Source organism: Mesoplodon bidens (genome assembly GCF_964165515.1).
Source record: "Mesoplodon bidens genome assembly, chromosome: 3".
NCBI lineage: Eukaryota > Metazoa > Chordata > Mammalia > Artiodactyla > Ziphiidae > Mesoplodon > Mesoplodon bidens.
The window spans coordinates 52,987,928-53,004,568 of record NC_138178.1 but is presented as its reverse complement, the minus strand read 5'-3'; the positions used below and the strand labels follow the sequence as shown (position 1 = coordinate 53,004,568).

The window sequence follows — 16,641 nt, the reverse complement described above, 5'->3', positions numbered from 1 at the left end:
TTTTCTCCTCTCAATATTTCGTGGACTAAAAAACACTGTTCACTGAATGAGTGAATTTAGTGAAAATGACTTAGTGTCTGACCCTAGTAGCCTACTAACAAATCACTACAGTTCCCAACCCCAGCCTCTCCTTTTTACTGATAAGACAAGAAAGGCCAAAAAAAAAAAAAAAAAAAGACCAAAGAAAACAAAGGCCACGAGAAGCTAAAAGACTTGCCCAAAAGCAAATGGCTACTCACCCTACGTCTCCTAGTTCAATCCCTGACTTTTCTCCCACAAACTACTTACTATGTCCAGGTTTTATGCTACACCATCAATGTCTTTCCGCGGCAAGAGAATTGAAGGTAGAGGAGTTGTAAGAGAAAAGGGACTTGAAATCAGAAAACCACTGCTCGAGGCCAGGCTCTGTGTGACCCTGAACAATCTCCATGCCTCTGGGTCTCAGGCCCCCCAACTGTCAAACAGAAATTTAGCTTCAGCATACCTAAGAAGCAAAAGGCTTCCTATTATTTTAGTTTATTTTTCACCTACTTTGCCATGTTTTATGTGACAAAAATGAGGTAATCTGAAAATACTTTATATATCTCAAAGAAATATTTTTACAGCTTTCAAGTACAGTTATCCCTTGGTACCTGTGGGGGACTGGTGCTAGGACACCCCTGCCCCAAAGAGTATGCATACCAAAATCTGCAGATGCTCAAGTCCCTTATATAAAATGGAACAGTATTTGGCATATAACCTATGCACACCCTCCCATATACTTTAAATCATCTCTGTATTACTTAAAATACCTAATAATACAATGTAAATGCTATGTAAATAGATGCTGGCGCATGGCAAATGCAAGTTTTGCTTTTAAGAACTTCCTGGAGTTTTTTTTCCTCAGTATTTTCAATCCAAGTTTGGTTCAATCCTCAGATGTAGAATCTGTGGATGTGGAACCCATGGATACAAAGGGCTGACTATAGTTATTTTTCTGGTGACATTTAGTTTTATTGTTTAAACCAAGACATTTTTTTTTTTTTTTTTTTTTTTTTTTTTGCTTTACGCGGGCCTCTCACTGCTGTGGCCTCTCCCATTGCGGAGCACAGGCTCTGGACGCACAGGCTCAGCGGCCATGGCTCACGGGCCCAGCTGCTCCGCAGCATGTGGGATCTTCCCAGACCGGGGCACGAACCCGTGTCCCCTGCATCGGCAGGCGGACTCTCAACCACTGCGCCACCAGGGAAGCCCTAAACCAAGACATTTTTAAGGACAGGATTCAAAAACATTAAGCAGTCTCTTTGGTACTATAAAAAGTTTAATCAAATTACAAGATCAACATAGGCTCAGCTTGAATTAACTAATGCTACTTCTTCTTCCTTCTGTCTTCATGTCATCAAAACCTTAGCGTGTACCTGCAAAAAGAAACCTCCCCACAATCATTAACTGAAAAAGGACAAACCCTTTTTTTCTTTACAGACACTACTTGATTTCATAGACTCACAGAATGCTGCAGCCAGAAGAGACTGAAGACCATTGAAGCCTGAACTTGCCTCTCACAATGAGAAAACAGGCCTGGTCTAATGTCCTTAGGAAGGACTTGTGCCATCACTGATTGGAAACGTGCAACAATTGTTTTTCAGAGTACTATATACTTTATTTTGCAATAAAAAGGAGATGACCTGACCAAAAAAATGTGGTAAATCATATGAGATTCCAACAGAAAATAAAACACAATGGTGTTTATCGAAGTTGAAGGGCCAAGACAGAGACACACCTCTGACGATATTTATATATACATGTTTTTAAATTTAATTGTTATGGAATTTTGTGGATGTGAAAGAAATTATTTTGCTTGTTTCGTTAATTTTTCATGCTTCTATAAGACTGGACATTTTCAAAACAAAAGTAAGTAGACAAAATAGGAAATGCACTCACTCAACTTATTTTGTTCATGGACAACATCCTACTCTGTTCATTGCTGGTTATGACTGAGACATGGTTATGACCATTTTTTATTATTTAGTTTTAAACAATGTAAGAAAGCAGTGCAGTCAAAAGTCACTATATCTTAGGCAGAAGTTTCTAACTCCTCACCCAACAGTTTACTCCAACTGTTAACAAAAGCAAAAGAGACTGAACAAGTAGTCAAAGAAACTGATACAGGAGGAGGGTGGAATGCTGTTTTCATTCTTCTCTCCCCAATCCATTCCCCTCTCCCCAAACCCTGATAGGGGTGAGGTGTTGGATGGAGAGTGAAATGAGAAAGTGGTCTGAATCATTCCAAAAATGGAACAGTTAACTCTCAATAAAGAATTGTTTTCCATGCTATCTCAAGATTTTATTCAGAGACCTTAAGAAAAGAAAAAAAAATTCCTTGTTGAAAAACATAAACAGCTATCCCATCCAAATTCATAAGCAACAAATTACAGTAGGGTTAGTCACTGACATCTCACAATGCAAACTATTTTTTTCGTAATGGATTTCGTGTATGAGATTTGCATGAGATTAAACTATTTTGCAATACCTATTCCAGCTAAACAAATATTGCATAGGGTCATAAGAAATGAACTCTTATAATTCAACTTTTAAGTAGACCACCCTATATTTCAGGTCAAAAGTTGATCATACATTTTAGAGACTGCCCTTCTACTTTACACATCAGGAAAATATCTATGAATTATTAAACGAATTACTGCCAAGTTCTTCCCTCAAATATGCAGAATTACAACATGATGTGGGGAAGTCACGCCAGTCCCAACTTTGCCAGCAGGAAGCTGTGAAACACGACATACTGCTTGACGACTTTGTGGTTGGTTTTTACCATGATGAGGTGGGATTCCATACCTAACCGAGCTTCTGCTAAGTGCTCTGAAATCCTGCAATGCCGTCATGGGACTGCAAGCAGCACTGTCATCCAGCCTGTCTTAGCGACAGCAAGCCTAATCTAATGAATATGAGGACGTGCAGAGCTTTCGCACTTTCTCCTGGGAGCCAAGAATTAAAATTCTGGGCTGAGGAAGATGAGAGCTCTGTGGAAAATGTCCAAAGTTTCAGCAACAGGTAAATACCAAAGTGCCTAATTAAACTGATGCTGAATGCTACAGGCAAGACAGCAAGAAAACACTTTGTCACAGTGCTGCAAGAACTGTTTCCAAGTTGTTTCCATCACTTTATGTGGCTTCCCTAAGGAAGTCCTAAGTAACTAAGTAACTTTAAAAAAAAAAAAAGCAGTGCAGACATTTCTTCCTCTAAGGACAACCAGGCACCTACTTCCTTTAAGGTTCTTAATAATTCAACGCAAAGTAAGGAAAATCCCAAAAGTCAAAACTGAACACAGGAAAAGGACACATCTCCAGACACAATGTATCCAATAGGGACTTCCCTGGTGGCTCAGTGGTTAAGAATACACCTGCCAGTACAGGAGACACTGGTCCGGGAAGATCCCACGTGCCGCAGAGCAACTAAGCCCGTGCGCCACAACTACTGAGCCTGTGCTCTACAGCCCATGCTCTAGAGCCCACGAGCCACAACTACTGAAGCCCGCATGCCTAGAGCCGGTGCTCCGCAACAAGAGAAGCCACCGCAATAAGAAGCCCGCGCACCACAACAAAGACCCAATGCAACCAAAAATAAATTTATTAAAAAAAAAATATATATATATGCAATAGTCATTGGCAGATAATATTTTAATACTGAAATTTAACCATGACACACTGGACAGCAGATACTACATATTCAATTTAGAAAATAGATAGCAGGGACTTCCCTGGTGTCCAGTGGTAAAGAATCTGCCTTCCAACGCAGGGGACACGGGTTCAATCCCTGGTCAGGGAACTGTTGGGTCAGGATCCCACATGTTGCGGGGCAACTAAGCCCGTGCACCACGACTACACAGAAGCCAGAGCGCTGCAACAAAAGATCCTGCATGCCTCATGAAAGATCCCGCATGCCTCAACGAAGATCCTGTGTGCCGCGACTAAGACCGACACAGCCAAAAAAAATAAAGAAAAGAAAAGAAAAAGAAAAAGAAAATAGAGAGCAAATATGTGGGATGTTGCCATCCACTCTCTACGTCCATTGCCCATGGCCCACATCAGGAATCTATCACAGCCCTCGGTCTTGCTGAGCTCAGACAGGACCTCAGAACTCTATACAGCACAGCATGCTGGGAGGCAGCTACCAACCCAGCAGCATCGACGTTCATGCTGAACCCCATTTCGTCCCAGCTTTGCACAGTCCTCAACCCACTATACCAAAATACTGAAACAGATCTTCAGAGAAAGCCACTACATGATAGTTTCAAGACTATCCAAAAACCTTCATTTAAGCCATAAAAAGGTATTTTTCCATATTATGTAATTTCTAAAGGATAATAAGAGGAGAAAACTTAACTGCAAACATTAGTTTTACTCTAGACACTATGCTGTTCCACTGAGATACACAAGCGGTTCTATATAATAAATGTTTATATTCATCTTTTTAAAAATAGAATTTGGCTTTATTCAACCCAAACGCCCAGCCCAATTCCAAACCACTCACTACCCTGTCACTCAAACAGTGCTGGCCAGAACACAGACACAAACATAGCTCCATCTGCTAATTAAAACCGGGCATGAAACTGTTAATAGGCATCTGTTGCACTGTTTGAAGCTAATGGGCAGAGACAAAGCTGAAATGGCTCTTCTAAAGCAAACCCAGTGATTTCACTCATTTTCTATTTGGTATTTATGTTACTGGGGGGTTGGAAGCAGGGTGTTAAATAGCTTATTATGGAGACTGAAAGACAAGTGAAATATCTTTCAGAGTCTAAAATATCCCTTTAAAACTGATTATAGAAAGGCAGCATTTTACAGTGGGGGAAATACCATTCTTGTATTGAGAATTCAAATTAAGCACTTTTTTTTTTTTTTTTTTTTTTGCGGTACGTGGGCCTCTCACTGTTGCGGCCTCTCCCGTTGCAGAGTACAGGCTCCGAACACGCAGGCTCAGCGGCCATGGCTCACGGGTCTAGCCACTCCGCAGCATGTGGGATCTTCCCAGACTGGGGCACGAACCCATGTCCCCTGCATCGGCAGGCGGACTCTCAACCACTGCGCCACCAGGGAAGCCCCAAATTAAGCACTTTTAATCTTGCCTCAGACATCGTCTAGTTATCTAAAATATTAGGAAAGATAATAACTAAAATTTAAGCAATGCTTTATAGCTCATATAGTGCTTTCATAATTCATTCATCCAATTGATTAGTCATTTAATAGAGGCCTTGGAGACTTAAAAGGTGAATAAGATTTGATTCCTGCCCTAGGGAACTCACATCAACCCTGAAAAGTTGGTATAGTATTAGTATACTCTAGTACAGATAAAGGAACTAAGGCCCTAGAAGGACAACTGACTCACTAAAGGCCAGAGATGTAGGAACGGCAGATGTCAGGACATGAACCCTGATCTGACCCCAGACCTATTGCTCTTAATTGACCATGCAATCTCCCTAACACCAAACATGAACCAAGCTGCTACATCGGCTACTTAAATTTCAGAAGATCCATATTATGTTATGTTCCACAATATTACTCACCAGCTAACAGCTACTTCCCCATTCCCCACTCCCACCCTCTTCTCATCCTGCTATGAAAACTCTTTCCTGCCGAATTTTCCCACGTAGTCATTCTAACACACACCAGAGTGCTGGTCTCCAGAACGGTCCTGTGTGCAGGCAGGCAGGTCTGACCTAGAGCCAGCCACGTCCTCATGCCATGTCGGCAGCTCCCTGGTCTCCCACTTCTGGTTCCATGGTTCCTTCCAGGTTCAGTTATCAGATTCCACTAAAATATCAACTGCTAAATTTTTCCTTGTCTTCAAAGACCAGACATTTTCCTCTAAGACAATATCCAAACCTATCTCTCTCCAGCTTTTCTTAGAGGATCCAAACAATCTTGGTGCTGTTGCCAAGAGAACCTCCTCCCTGGTTTGCTGCCATGCGGAACAGCTGGTGAAGCTCTTTGTTAAAGTATGCTTATTCTTAAGACACATCTAGGTCTGTCTCCAAGACTCATCTCCATCCTTGATTTGTTGAATAGCTTTTTGCATTCGCTAGAACACTAACTGAGGAGATGAGTTTAACCCTTTATGATCAAGTATTAAAATCTTTAAACAATGTTCTTTTCAAAGCTATCACCTAGATAGGAAGTCTATCGACAGCTTTTAAAGAAAGGGCCATGGGGCTCTCTCCCTTTCTCCTCTTAGCAGAAGTCCAGGTTCCCAAGCAGACTTTCTGCTGACCCCTCTGTCACCCACCGCCAGTCAGGGCAGTTCTTCATTCTGCCTTAGGGGTCTGGAAGAAGACTCTCCCTTCCCTTCCTTTGCCCAGATGCTGAGAATTGGAAAAGCAAAAGCAGATGTGTGGTCCAAAACTGCTCCAAAGAAAGATGAAAACAGCTTAGGTCCTCCTGCCACTGTGGACAGCGATGGGGAGAGTGATAACGCAGACAGTGCTCCTGTGCCCAGTTTCCAGAATTCCTTCAGCCAAGCTATTGAAGCAGCCTTCACGAAACTGGACACGCCGGCTACTTCAGATCCCCTCTCTGAAGAGAAAGGAGGAAGAAAAGAAAAAACAGAAACAGAAGCTCCTGTTCAGCACCTCAGTCGTCCACACCAAGTGACACTACTGGCCTGGCTACCTTCTCCATCCGGTTTTCTTTTTTCTGTGCTTTTGTTTTGCTGCTGTAATTTTTAAGTATTTGAGTTTGAACAGATTAGCTCTGGGGGGAGGGGGTTTCCACAATGTGAGGGGGAACCAAGAAAATTTTAAATACAGTGTATTTTCCAGCTTCCCGTCTTCATGCCAAAATAAAGTACTGACACTCACAAGAGGAAAAAAAAAAAGAGACAGTGACATTAAAATAAGGCTTTATGTACAAACTGTTCAATTTGAAGTTGCCTGTCCCTTACATATTTTTGTTTGAGAGGTTGAAACCACGGAAAACAACTATGAAAATTAAATCTACTTGTACTACATATCTGGATTATGCTCAGCCAAATGTTGATATCATCTTGGATAAAAATGTAAATATGACAAAGTTTGCTTTTCAGTCAATCAGTCTTGATTAAAACTTTGAATTGCTACCAACCAAAAACAGTTTTTAATTTTAAGCTGGGGTCAGCAAACTCTTTCTGTAAAGGAACAGTTAGTAAATATTTTTAAGCTTTGTGGGACACATATGGTGTCTGTTGCATATTCTTTGTTTTGCGTTACTTTTTAATAACCTTTAAAAATGTAAAAACCATTCTTCACTTGTGGACTGCACAAAAACAGGCTGCAGGCCGCAGGCCACATTTGGCCTGTGGGCCATAGTTTGCCAACCCCTAAATGAAAGTTAAGTGAATCCAAGAAAAAAATGTTAGGGAATAAAAATGTTAGGGAATAAAATGTTAGGCATTAGGTTGCAACGATTATCAGCACACATTAATATGACGTCATTAGGTATTTTGCACATGGAAGGAATTTTAATGGCAGGATACACTTTGATCTCCTAATGTGAAACTACAGACATAGAAAGGGCAAAGGACAGTTATAACACGCCGAGTTAGCCCATATAAACTCCTATAGGACTCTGAGTTGTCTTAGCATTTACTGTTTCCCTAAAGTGATACAGCACTCCAAATGGGAACACCTTAACTTTCCTCACATAAAAGCAAATGTGCAAAATCGAATTCCTCCCTGGAAAAGATGGTGACTTGAATTTATGGTGGTGATCATACTGATCAGAAATAGCAGCAGCTCAGTTGTGAAAAGTGATCCAGACTTGAATCTGGGGTTTCACTAGAGGCTCTTCTACAACCAGCTGTGTGATCTTGACAGTATCAACCTAAGCTCAGTTTTCTTACTTATAAAACTGGGCCATGGGCATAAGGTAGATAATTTCTAAGACTCTGCTGTCAAACTATGACTATACTAAATAATAAAACCACTCAGGAAATACCCTAACAGGAAGAAGGGGGCAGGGCAGGGGAGAGACAGTTAAGGGAGGAAGCTTAGACTGTCCTGTTAGAGGACAGGGCTGGGTTTTCTCTTTCTGTTCTCCCAGCACCTTGTTCGGTACAGGCCATTCCAAGACATCGATACGACCCTCGCATCAATATTAAAATGTACCCACACCCCATAGGAAATATAATTCAGAGCTACGGTATTACCGTTTCCTAGTTGTCTTAATGCTACATTTTATATACATTTAATTAATCATTATTAATGATCATGTAAGGGGCTTGGGGAGTCAATCAAAAAAATTTTTTTTCAGTTCTTAAACGTTGGAACTGAAATGCTAGTTGGTTGTTGGTCCTAGACACTGGGCCTACAACTTCAAATGGAGAAAACATCCCTACTCCAAAGTTAAATATTATCTGACTGATATACGAAAAGAGTCCCAACAAGTCAGTTGAAAACACTGTACCCTTTACCACCCCCAAGAGCAGAAAGGAAATGAGGGGAGCTGGGACATCAGAGAAGATACCAGAACCTTAGATACATGAAAGAAAAAAGCATGTGAGACAACTGTTTCTGTAATCAAAATGACTAATTGTCTCCTTCCTTTCATGAATGCAGAACCCCTATCAAAACAGTGTCTAGAGGTGGCAGATGTCCTTTTTTAAAACTACTTAAATTTCAATAGAGCAAAATTAAGACTGTAAATGTATCTCCATGGGAAGAAACAGGCATCCATACATATCTCCCAAAACACACACACACAAACCCCATGTAGTAAGAAATGCCCATTAAGGAATGGACAATTCCTGGGACGTAGACCTTATCAAGTTTTGTCAGCAATGATGTGGCAGTCAGAAAAGCCCTGGAAACTTCCACACTGAGGTGCCTCAAGAAATAATTATGACTGGGAGGAGATGGGCCACCAACTCTCCCCTCAGCAACCTCAGATCACCTGGAAACAGGGGTGACGGCTGGAGGGGGGTAGATATTGCTGCCAGAGATGTGGACACTCCAAGCCTATGTGATCAGTGTGTGTGGAACTTTTCACTAGAATGATGTTAACATTCACCTTATTTTCCTAGCTTAACTTCAACTCCAAAGCATTAGGTTGCAGGTATGTACAGTTTTTGTGCTCTTTGAAGGCAGTGGGCCACCACTTCCTGTCAGAGCTCTGGGGCTAAATAAGAGGCATGGGATTTCCCCCCCTCCGTGTCAACTGAAGACCCAGCTCAGAGCCTCTCTTTACCACATCGACCCCACGGAAAATACAAAGGCCAACATGACACATGAGATTCACCCCATTTAACATCTACCTCCAGTTCTAAGCTCTTTCAGGACACTTGTTTTCCTGCCTTAATAGCTGCAACCCTCCACAAAACCAAATTTCAATCATTAAAAAAATAAATTTAAAAATCCACGGAAGAAAGATTGTACTCCTTCAGAACGAAAGGTAACTTTTCAAAGCTACTATTGTAAAAGGAAGCAGGCACCCTCACAGAAAAGGTGGGACAAAAATTAAGACCAAAAAAGAGGAAACTAATAAAACTATTACAAACAAGCAGAAGTCATTTAAGGAGCTTAATGGAAACAGCATCAGTGAGATTCAGTCACTTTCAATGCAGGGGAATACTTCTGGGAGGGTCACTCATAGAACGGACAAAAGGCGACCCACTCGACTTGTTAGAAACCGTCCTTTACCATCTGGACTGCAGTGTGCATTCCACAATGAAAAAGGGTTATGGGGTTTTGAAATGAGTACCAGCATCAAAAATTAACGCCTTTTGGTTGCTGCAACAGCTCCCATCAAATCTCTTAGGAATATACTTGAGACATGACATTTAAAATCTGCTTCCTCCGAAGAGAAAAAGTCCCACTCAAGAATGACTGCCAAGAACTTGCAACTCAAACTTCCCTAAGCCCAGACATCATAACACCCGGGACGTTTCAGACCACTCAATCCATATGAAAGACGCCAGAACAAACAAACCATAGCCTTTCCTAGTGCTTGGCTGAAGAGTGCTCTAAGCCCCAATATTCTTTTATAAATGCTAAATTATCCTTAAAACATAACTCATTACCATAGCACTAGCCCCCTAATAATCCCAGCAATTCATGGCGAAATATGCTGTAAGAACCATTTGAAAGATGCTTAAGTGAGCCGCTATGAGAAGCCATGACATTATCCAGACAACCAAGAGCTAAGATTCTTAAGGTACTTAATTAACCGCAGCTATTTAACAAGGGAAATGATGTTAAGGTCACTAGTACAGGCAGCTTAAAACCAGTTCTGATTTGCTCTTCTTCAGGTTTATGTTAAGTTAGAGATCTTGTTACCTGACTAGAGTCTTCCAAAAGTAGGAGGGACAGCTCCCAGCCAAGACCAGAAAAATCAGAATCAATTGAAAGTAACTGAGGGGTATATTGCATGTTGTGATTCGTTTAGCAAGTAATAATTAAAACCAAAGGAAAATATACAGGGAGGCAGGCACAATGTAAGATCAATTCCCCAGCTGAGAATTATTAAACCTTCAAGGCTAAGAACTTTAAAAATTGAGAAGTGCTGTGGCACAGGAGATAGTAAAGGAATGAACCACATTTTCCTGACCACACCATTCCCAAAGTCACCCATCCTCTTAACACCCCTTAACACTCACAGAACAATTTAATGCTCCATAGACAGTATCTCATTATTAGTCACTTTTTGCTCTTTCTCCTGCACTTGATCCAAAGGGAGTAAAGAGAGAGAAAATGGTAACCAGTGCTCCCAGTTACTGGAGAAAGTCCTACTTTCCAGTTCCTCTCCCTTTCCCATCTTCTCTCTTCTTTGCTCAACCTCTCTACTGTATATTCTGCTTTCCTTTTTCCTTTCTATTTCACAGCCAGCTCTCCTTTACTTTCTCCACCAAGTATCCTCATTCCATCCTCTGGCCCCTGAACTCATCTTCTACCTGCAATTTTCTTCTGGCCCCTCCCATGATATCTATGACCAGACTTCTTGTAGCCAGTGCCCCTCATCCCTTACCTCCTGATCACTCATTCCTCCGAACTCCTTCCGGATTCCCGGGTTCTCACTTCTCTTGTCCCTTGTGTCCTCTGTCCTTTACTTCATGGGCCTCCCATTCCCATTCCCCCAACCCTTCATTTCCCCCTTCACATTTCCTTCCTCTTTCCTGTCTTTTAATCCATTTCACACCCACTATTCCCTTCTCTCTCTCCATGAGATTTCCTGTGTGCCCCCCACTCTGTCCCTCTAAGGCCCCTCCCTGTCACACCCCCAACCCTCTCATTTCTCTCAACACCCCTAGTCCTTGTTCTTCTGGTTCCTCCTCCCCTCCCTTTGCCCCCAAGTTCCTCCTTTCAACCGCCCGACCCCCAGCCTCACGTCCCCACCGACCCCCCCTCCCTCATGGCTTCACCCTCTCCCACTGCCCTCGCAGCCCTGCTGTCCCCGGGGTCCCTTCCCTGGGGCTCCCAAGCCCTCCCACCGCTCTCTCCCGGCCCCCTCGCACCCGCTCCCCATTTCTCACTCCCCGTCCCCGGCCGCGGCCCCTCCCTCACCGATGGTGGAGATGAAGGTGGTGTTGAAGGCGTCCTCGGAAAAGCGGAATAGGAGGCAGGTCTTGCCCACCCCCGAGTCGCCGATCAGCAGCAGCTTGAACAGATAATCATACGTCTTCGCCATCTTCTCGCTCCGGCCCTCTGACCGCGGAGCGAGAGGAACGGCGGAGAGAGGAGCGGAGGGGGCCGCGGGCGAGGGGGCGTGCCCGCTGAGCCGCCGCCGCTCGCCCCGCCCCGCGCCCCGCCCCTTTCCTCGGAGAAGGCCTGCGCGCCCCGCCCCGCATGGCCAATCTGCGGAGGCTTCGTCATCACCGCCCGCGCCCCAGTGTTTGGTGGGGCTTGTAGTTCCTTTGAGCAGCTTCGGGCGTGCCCGGGGCAGGCTGTCCCCGCGGCCCCAAAGGATAAAAGAAGAGCCGCTCTGGGCTGGGTGATCGGGGATTAGGCGTTTCCACTCTAGGTAGGCAGGGAGGGCCGGTTTCCAACTCTGCGTGCCCTACCAGCGGAACTTAACTTCGTCGTTTCTTTGTGTGCTGGTGCCTTTCAAATCCAGGACCTCGGAATCTGAGTCCAGCCGATCCCGCATCTCTTCCACCGCGACCCGCAGCTGAGATGCTTTCTTTCCTTCCCGCTGCCCTGGCGCAGGCTGTGGATTATCTGCAGAGTGCCTTATCTGGCTTCTCCTCCAGCTGCTGCCCAGCACCACGTCTGAGCCCCCTCCCGCAGGCCGCCAGTTACGGAGCTCGAAAAGAATGATTGCGGTTCTCGCTTGAACCCCACTCCTGTTCTCTTCTTCACGCCTCCAGAGCAGAGAGAAATACATGGGTATTTTAGAGGATCTGCTATGCAGACCTCTTACCTCCTCCCGCAGGAAGATGGACAAGAAATCTGGGAATTGAAATTTTCAAGGCTTGTGCTGCAGGCCTGTGCCCTATAAAACTGCAAGCATTCATGCGAGGCAGGAACTATGACCGTGGGAATCTGGAGGATAAGATTTGGATTTTGTCTTGGCTCATCTGCTTAACAGCACATAGGCTTTCTGCACCTCAGTTTTCTCATCTGTAAAATGGGTATAAAACAAGCTGTTTCATAAGGTTGTAGGAAAAATTAAGTGAAATACTGAATGTGAAAGCACTTTGAAATCCTTAAGGCAATGTAGAAAAATGTTAGTGGTGATGGTTACCTTCTTCAACCCTCTGTAGGCTCTCACTTTTACGGATAACAAATGGGGGAAAAGCAGCATTCTGTTATACTCAATTTAATCCTTTATTTCTTGTCTTAGCCTATTCTTTGTTTTGTGGATGTATGATTCAGGCCTCTTTCAGTCCCTAGGGGCAGAAACCCAACCATATCACACTCTCATGAAAGGGGGATTTAATGGCTCAGGTAAAGCAGAAGGGCAAGCGAATAGCTAAGGAGGTCTGGGACCAGAAGCTCTATCCATTCAGGGCTCTCTGTCTCTCATCTCTTTTCCCTTCTAATTTCTAACATGTCAAATACCAACAAAAGCTTTTTAGAGTCCTCAATAATTTTTAAGAGGATTAAGGGTTCCTGAGGCCAAAATATACGAGAACCACAGTCTATGGTTCTTAGGTCTAAGGAAACACCTTTTGGAAGGTTAGAGAAGGTTATTAAGGGAACCAGTGGACTCAACCATTAGTAGACTAAGGCGAAAACTTGGGCAGTTAGTTGAACAAGACAGCAGGTTTTTCTGAAACACAACTTGTGTGCCTTGTGACTTTATGTTCAATGCCAGTGATATTCCATTCTTTGTCTTGTTGTGAGACAAGAAAGACCAGAAAATTCAGTTGGGCCTAGTAGCTGCTTTCACCTTCTATGTGAAAAAAAAAAAAAAAAAAAAAAAAGATAAAATGTGTCATTAACTCACACTTCTTAATCATACAGTACCCAGAGGGTTGCTGCTAATCTAATGTCTAATTTCTAGAGTCCACTTGATGGGAACAGATCTCTAAGAAGGTCAGAGTCACAGTTTCTATCCCCTAATGAGGAGGGATTCTGTCCTCTGGCACAGGCTGAGCCTCCTTGTCCCAACCAGTTCTTGGGCAAGTCTGTGAACTTGGCCTCAGCCAGGGCTGAACAAATGTGGACAGCACCTTCCTCTTCATTTGGAAAAGAAGTGAAAAAAATCTTCAAAGACCACTGGAATCCTCTTTCTTCTGTAAAACGTGTACTGATTAAAATAACTTTTAGTTCCACTACCTGCATGCAACTATTGGCATTCTCTCTCTGTATGAATAAGAACACACTGATGTGGCAAAGAACTTAAGTTCATAAGAGAAGCTAGGGTTAGGAATTTTAAAGTCCCTAAGTTTCCTTAGGGGAATTTTGTTAATTGATGGGAATTAAAAATTTTTTTGTCTTGTTTTCACTTCCCTGGCTTTTCTTTATTAGCAAGTGTGTATAACATTTGGGACTTTCTAGCTGATAAGTTTGTATACCACTGTTGAACCATTCAAGCATTTTGATATACTGACACTACTTCAAGAAGAATCCAATATTTTCCTTTTGTGAATTATGAATTTTCATATTTTGTATAACAACATGTTACTTAGAGGTCAGATTTGGGTGGTAGTAACTACTATTGAATCAAGGCACTTTGCTCAAAAGACTGGACAATAAGTGTATTTGTAGACCTAAGGGTCCCACAGATCACAGGCTGCTGGCTGCCACTTTCTTTTCTTTCGACAAGTGGCACGTTACTATGTTCTGAGAAAACCGCATCAATACTTTTTTGCCAGTTGTCCAAACCCACCCTTAAAATGCTATGTCACTGCAGATACTAAGCAGACCAGCACTTTCAATTTAATTATGTAAATGTTTATTGAAGCCTTTGATAAGTTTAACATGTACATGGCAGCTTGATGTAACAGGAATCTAGCTGTCCAAGGAGTTTACCCTCTGTGGTTTTTGTCAGGCCAGTATTCTTTTCCTCCTGCTTTTGGGCAGCCGCTCCTCCCCCTCTGGTGGCTGTGAATCATGGTACTTTATTCCTTCAGCCACAGAGGTGGGCATATGGCCAGGCTAGGTCAAACTGAGTTCTTACCTGTGAATTTTCTAGGAAGGTGGGGTGATGATGAAAGGAGTTCTCGCTGATGTGAGGTCTTCATGAGCTTCAGGCTGATTGATCAGAATGTAGTTCATTTTCCTGTATTATCTTGTTGCTGCCCTCCTCTATATGGTTACTTTGTCCTCAGTCTGGCTTTCCTCATGGTAGCAAGCAGGACTGCCATGTTGTACAATTCCAAGAGCCATTATTCACTTCTTACAGTAGTTTATTTATCCTGGGGGTCTTTAACCCCCAAGAATCTACAAACACATTCTTGAGGGTCTGTGTGTTCTCTAGGCAAATTTTCAAATTAATTCAAGCATTCCTTAACTGGTTTAAATTGTTCCATGACACTTGAATGGGAGAAATGTCACCTTTCTTAATTGCTTAAGTGAAATTAAACTTGGCTGAGACCCCTACTTGTCAAGGGCTGGCAAAACTGGTACCAAACATTATTGGGACTTTTCCTCCCCTTAACTGTATCCTACAAGAATCCAGGTGCTTACATGGTCCTGAAAAATTAGGGACAAAGCAATCTCTGGTTGTCAGTCTGTACCCATCAGTGCTGATGCTTCTGTCCAACCACCCTTGGGTTCTGGTCCTCTGCTATCTGTTGAGCACAGCTGTCCCGGTGGGCTACAGAGATGTCCTTCATGGTGATTATTTTCAATGACTGATGACTCAGTCATCGAATAAGATCTCTCTCTGTTATCTAAAGTTTGTGTACTTCTTTGTCTTCTCCCTTAAAACTTGAGCCTTTTGAGGAAAGGGACATTGCTGATTTCTCACTGTGTCACCAGCATGCCTAGAATGATGCCTTACACATAGTAGGTACTCAGTTGTTGAGCGAATGAATGAACATCTGACTATCATGCCAGAAGTCTAGGTTGTTGTTGGTTTTTTTTTGCCACACCGCATGGTATGCAGGATCTTAGTTCCCTGACCAGGGAAAGAACCTGTGCCCCCTGCAGTGAAAGCGTGGAGTCTTAACCACTGGACCACCAGGGAAGTCCCCAGTCTAAGTATTTATAAAACATGTGGGACACCTTCAGTTTATTATTTGCTATAAGACCTAGGTATTTTTAGCCTCACCAATACCTTTCTGGTTGTACTTTACCTTGTATTTATATGTTATTCATTTTGTAAGTATACTATTTATTGTTATTTTTAAAAAATCAGTGTGATTATATATTATTTCTCTAGCTTGTCAAGACCATATTGAATGATAACTCCTCAAAAATACCAATTTCTCTTATCAACTGTCTGTCATCCCAAACCATGCTATTTGTTTAGTGATAATCCAGTGGGATAATTCTACAATTATCTTCATCAGAGAGGGACACACTGTACTCTTTCCACCCACTGATGTTTCCTGAGCAATCACTGGTTGAATAATGTCTACTCAAGCAAGCTCACACTGTGAAACCAGCTCAGCAAGGCCTACCTGGAGGATGCAAAGGTATCTGTCATGTAGTCCCTGCCCTCAGTTTGCTTCCCAGGTAATTGAGGGGAGATCCCACAAGTGAAAAGTTCAGTGATAAGTGGGAGGCAGATATCTGGCAGACACACACTTCATCTATTCTGGTGGGTCAGGTGTCTGTTCTGATTGGTTGGCTTTTAACTCGGATTGGTCAGACATCCAATCTGACAGGTCAAGTGCTTATGCCAAACTGATTGTTAAATATTTTGCGTATCTCCACTGAATGTAAAATTTAAAGAAAAAGGACATGATAATACCAAAAAATGGCGACATGAAATTTACTCTACTATAGGGTGGATTGGAAGGAATCTATTCTAATACACTTGTATTATTTCTTTCTCTAATAATGAAGTTTTTGACAATAAAATATGTTAGTGAAATTCATTCCTTTCGTTAGCTTGGGCATTGCTATGTAGGATTTTGTGTCAAATAAGGCACATACACAGTAAGTACTATGTGCTTTGGGTAGAGTTTCTTGTTAGAATGAGTGATTAAAGAAAGCCTTTTGGAACCAACTTTAAAATGGACTTTGATTCAATGGCAAAGTCAAGATGTTATGAAACTCACAATCAGCAT

At 42.7% G+C, this 16,641-nt stretch overlaps 1 protein-coding gene across 1 annotated transcript in view; it reads right to left on the bottom strand.

Moving 5' to 3' along the window:
* Positions 1–11,714, bottom strand: part of RAB8B (RAB8B, member RAS oncogene family) — a 66,970-nt gene extending 55,256 nt beyond the window's left edge. Inside the window, exon 1 of the mRNA XM_081229378.1 lies at positions 11,522–11,714. Coding sequence (XP_081085504.1) covers positions 11,522–11,645 — 124 coding nt within the window. The 5' untranslated portion in view covers positions 11,646–11,714. The remainder of the gene's footprint in view (positions 1–11,521) is intronic.
* Positions 11,715–16,641: the final 4,927 nt, after the last annotated feature.